Here is a 4,027-nt window from a genome sequence, read left to right on the forward strand (position 1 = left end):
CCTGATCAGAGTAAACATTCAACAAAGCAGGTGTTAATGCAATGAAATAATATATCCTCCTATCATTAAATTAGTTATTCATTTTTCAATTGTTTGTTTATATGGTGAGACCTTGAGTAGTTTCTACAATGGCCTCCACAATATCTGGCAGTGAATCTGGTGAGGAAAGGAATTATCAAATGGGAAAGCAAGGTACATGATACCAGAAGTCTTGAACGTTGTGTCAAACATTTATTTTCCCATGAGCCATTAAAATAAAGCATAGCTCTTACGGCAGCTTCATATATGGCCATAAATAAATGATATCAGCTCATAAGTAAAGCATCTTTGCTCAGCTTCTGACAAGTAACAGTTCCTTAAAGACCAAAGAGAAGACACGAATCTTTCGAAACATGAATTTTTGCCCTTCCGTTTTCCTTCTGAGGTATTACCCGTCATGAAGGGGAGGTTCTTCTCTGACCTCATTTGAGGACGGAACTTTTCACTAAAATGGTGTCACCCTTGAACCCATTTCAACACACCAACGTAGGTGACCACAGAGGAGCAAAGTCCTATAAAAAGGGAGAAGCTCGCGCTACATTTTATCCATCTCCCAGCAGGCACAATCTCATCCTTCTCCAGCTAGGTGGAAGAAACTACAATGGCTCCTGGGACAACTTCATCCATGGTGAGTCCTGCACTGACATACAATGCTCTTGCTTATTTGGACCAGATAATATTTCTGGAATGCAGCCATGAAATTCTGGATTCTAACCATGGAGATATACTGCATATATAGGATAGGAAATGAAAGCTTTGGTAGATACTCATCCACTTTATAGCATTTTCAAGGACTGATACACATCAGTTTGAAAGATGAGATTAAAACTGAAAGATAGCTAGATTGGGGCTAAACCACATGAGAAGTGTCACATGATGCTGTGTGGTGAGAAGGAATGTTTATTATAAATCTGCTTTTCTCAGTACAAGGGATTTGATAGAATTCTGCCACAGCATTTTTCTTATTCCAAAATAAAATGGAAGGCCATCCTTGAGGATTTAATTAGTTGCAGGACTGAATTTCCTTCCCATTATCCTGTTATTACACCATAGTCTCATACACCAAACCTATCTATTCTAATAGAGACACATGTTACTGTGGTTCAGAGCAAATAGTCTTTACATTTTTGAAATATTTAACTTAAAGCATCTTTTGAAACCCAACTTGATTACAGAATCAATATACGTGCATTTAGAAAAACTGGAAAATATACATAAGAAAACGTAAGGGGGAGCGGGGGCCAGTCTGGCGTTGAATGTCTCTGCCCAGCATTTCTCAGGTGAATACTGATACCACACACATTTTTCTACAGCCCTTTCTTTTAAGGGGAACATTGGACTTCACATAGGATTTCACAGAATGCTAGGACAGAGAACAATCATTCAGGAGACAATTTCCTCCCAGAAAATCAAGGCCTTTATTACCCCAGTGACCTGACAGAGATGCATGTACCAACAGCGTGATGACTTGCCATTTTTTACTAAAATTACTGCCAATCAGTAAAAACATGTGTCTCTTCTGAGTCCAAGGAAGACTGTTCAAGACTGGTAAACACTCCATGGTCTTAACCTTAACCTTTGGTCATAATACCAGTTTTTCATCTAACTGATCTGAAAATTTATTATAGATTGTCCTAGAACATAGTATGCTCTCTATGATTAGGAACACAATAATCATCACAATTTGTTAACAAAAACCACATGCTAATCCAATCTCTCTCATGCTATCCACCTCTCTCTTCTTTCCCATTCAGTTCCCATCACTGCTGCCGCTGCTCTGTCTGATGGCTATAGTGAGGACAGGAATAGCATTCCCACAAAATCCAGGATGCCCAACTACCGAGGACAAGAATTTTCCTCAGCATGTGAAGGTCAACTTGAATATTCTTAACGGGAATAAAAGTTCCAGAAGGCCCTTGGATTACTACCGCCGATCCACTTCACCATGGAGCCTGCAGTACGTAATGGCGCCAGATAAAAATCTCTGTATTGTTCTATCTTTTATGCATCAGACTTCCAGTTAAATCACCTTGAGGATGATTTCACTTAGAATCATGAGTCAGATTTGGAAGGGCCATTGTGCAAAGCAACGATTCTCAAATGACATTCTATAGACTTCTTTGACAGAGCGCAGGACCACCTCTCCCAGAGAACACCTATCCATTAGATTTCATTGTCACTGACACCAAAAACCCACCCAAATTAATAGCGGTCCTTATTCTAATATTTAGGACACCCTAAGTCTATTGTTTATTTATTTAAAAAAAATTTTTTTAATGTTTATTTATTTTTGAGACAGGGGGAGACAGAGTGCTAGTGGGGGAGGGGCAGAGAGAGAGGGAGGCACAGAATCTGAAACAGGCTCCAGGCTCTGAGCTGTCAGCACAGAGTCTGATGTGGGGCTTGAACCCACGAACCGTGAGATCATGACCTGGGCCAAAGTCGGACGCTTAACCAACTGAGCCACCCAGGTGCCCCTATTGTTTATTTATTTTAAAAAATAGATATGTATCATAGAAAATTAATGCTTAAATTCTTTTTACCAGAACTACCATTTAAATGATTGGTTGAAAATTACTAGTAATTAACTTGGATTTTTATACCTTTTTTTTCCTTTTTTTTGGTCATATTAGCAATAGGTTAAGATAGTTTGAATCCCAGTGGGGGAAATAACATGGTGGGTATTTCCACCCCTTTTTGAGTTAGATAGTTTTGTTTTATATCACCAATAGACCTATATTTGCTGATCTTTAGTACATCTAATATTTGACCCCATAAAGATTAGATACAAAATGTTTTTTAGTGATTCGAGTTTATGCAAATAAGCCTCAGTTACATGGTGCCTATAGATTCACCTGACTGTGGGGTTTCTCCTCCTCCCATTACTAAGAATAGTTCAAAAGTCAAAGCAGGTCATTCACTCAACTAGAGGAGAGAGGGGGAGAAGAGTTTAGAGGGGCTTCACCTTTTGTTTCCAGCCCTTCAAGTCAGCTCTGGATTCTGTTCCATGACTGTGCTGTCAGATAAAATTTTGATGCCTTCCCTGTTTCAAAGATAGACTTCATGAAGTGAGATTAATGGCTATCTTATTTCTAAATGATTCCGTTGGTCTTTGTCTATCAGATTTACCTTAAGAAATCATCCTTTATATCAAACTTAAATCCTTTCTGCAGTCTCAGCCTATCTTATTTGGTTCATTCTTCAAAGAAACTGGGAAACACTGATCATGCTATTCCTTAACATTTCACGTGCTTAAAAATCTAACTTTTCCCCAAACTGTTTTCAGACTGGCAGCACTCAGGGAATTTGCAGTGCCTGTAATTTGTCACCTTGTGAATTTGCCTCCCTTTGTCTATCCCTAGTTGATTTCCTTCCTGCTGCTTTACCAGGTATTCACTTTCTTCCTTGCATTTGTCTCCCTGCAGCCGGAATGAGGACCCTGAGAGATACCCTTCTGTGATCTGGGAGGCCAAGTGCCTCCACTGGGGCTGTGTCAATACTGAAGGGAAGGAAGACCACCACATGAACTCCGTCCCCATCCAGCAGGAGATCTTGGTTCTGCGAAGGGAGTCTCGGCACTGTCCCCACTCCTTCCGGCTGCAGAAGATGCTGGTGACTGTGGGCTGCACCTGTGTCACCCCCATTGTTCGCCACGTGGTATAAGAGTTTCCTGTCTAGCCCCAGCTCCCAGACTAGTTAGGCTTTCTGGGGAGTAGACCCAGCCCCATTTCTGACCAAACTCATGAGGGAAATTTGCCGAAAGAGCAAAACTTAAACTAGTTCATCCATTGAAGTTTCAGAGGTAACACTTTTGTCCAGAGATAGAATCTGAACCATCATTCCCTCTCCCTAAAGATGGGAGTTTTGACTGAGTAACAATTTACTTTTTGTTTGCTTTTCTAAGGGTTTTAAGTTATTTGTGTATTTAACAGACCCTGAGATAACTTTGGGGTAGAAGATTCCATTTTAATGAATTACATGCCTTATT

The 4,027-nt window shown here is 40.1% G+C and overlaps 1 protein-coding gene across 1 annotated transcript; it reads left to right on the forward strand.

Annotated features, from left to right (window-relative positions):
- The first annotated feature begins 640 nt into the window (after nt 1-640).
- IL17A (interleukin 17A) lies at nt 641-3,768 on the forward strand. Its single transcript, XM_025925998.2, has 3 exons — nt 641-667; nt 1,794-1,996; nt 3,465-3,768. The coding sequence occupies exons 1-3, from the start codon at nt 641-643 to the stop codon at nt 3,700-3,702; spliced, it is 468 nt and encodes a 155-aa protein (XP_025781783.1). The 3' UTR covers nt 3,703-3,768.
- The last annotated feature ends 259 nt before the right edge of the window (nt 3,769-4,027 follow it).

Source organism: Puma concolor, chromosome B2 (assembly GCF_028749965.1).
Source record: "Puma concolor isolate L17-30 chromosome B2, mPumCon1.1.hap2, whole genome shotgun sequence".
NCBI lineage: Eukaryota > Metazoa > Chordata > Mammalia > Carnivora > Felidae > Puma > Puma concolor.

Excerpts from the sequence above, each read along its gene's own strand:
- IL17A (XM_025925998.2), top strand. The coding sequence starts at position 641 with ATGGCTCCTGGGACAACTTCATCCATG. Across the intron at positions 668-1,793 it reads CTGGGACAACTTCATCCATG|TTCCCATCACTGCTGCCGCT; the intron begins GTGAGTCCTGCA and ends TTTCCCATTCAG. Across the intron at positions 1,997-3,464 it reads ACTTCACCATGGAGCCTGCA|CCGGAATGAGGACCCTGAGA; the intron begins GTACGTAATGGC and ends GTCTCCCTGCAG.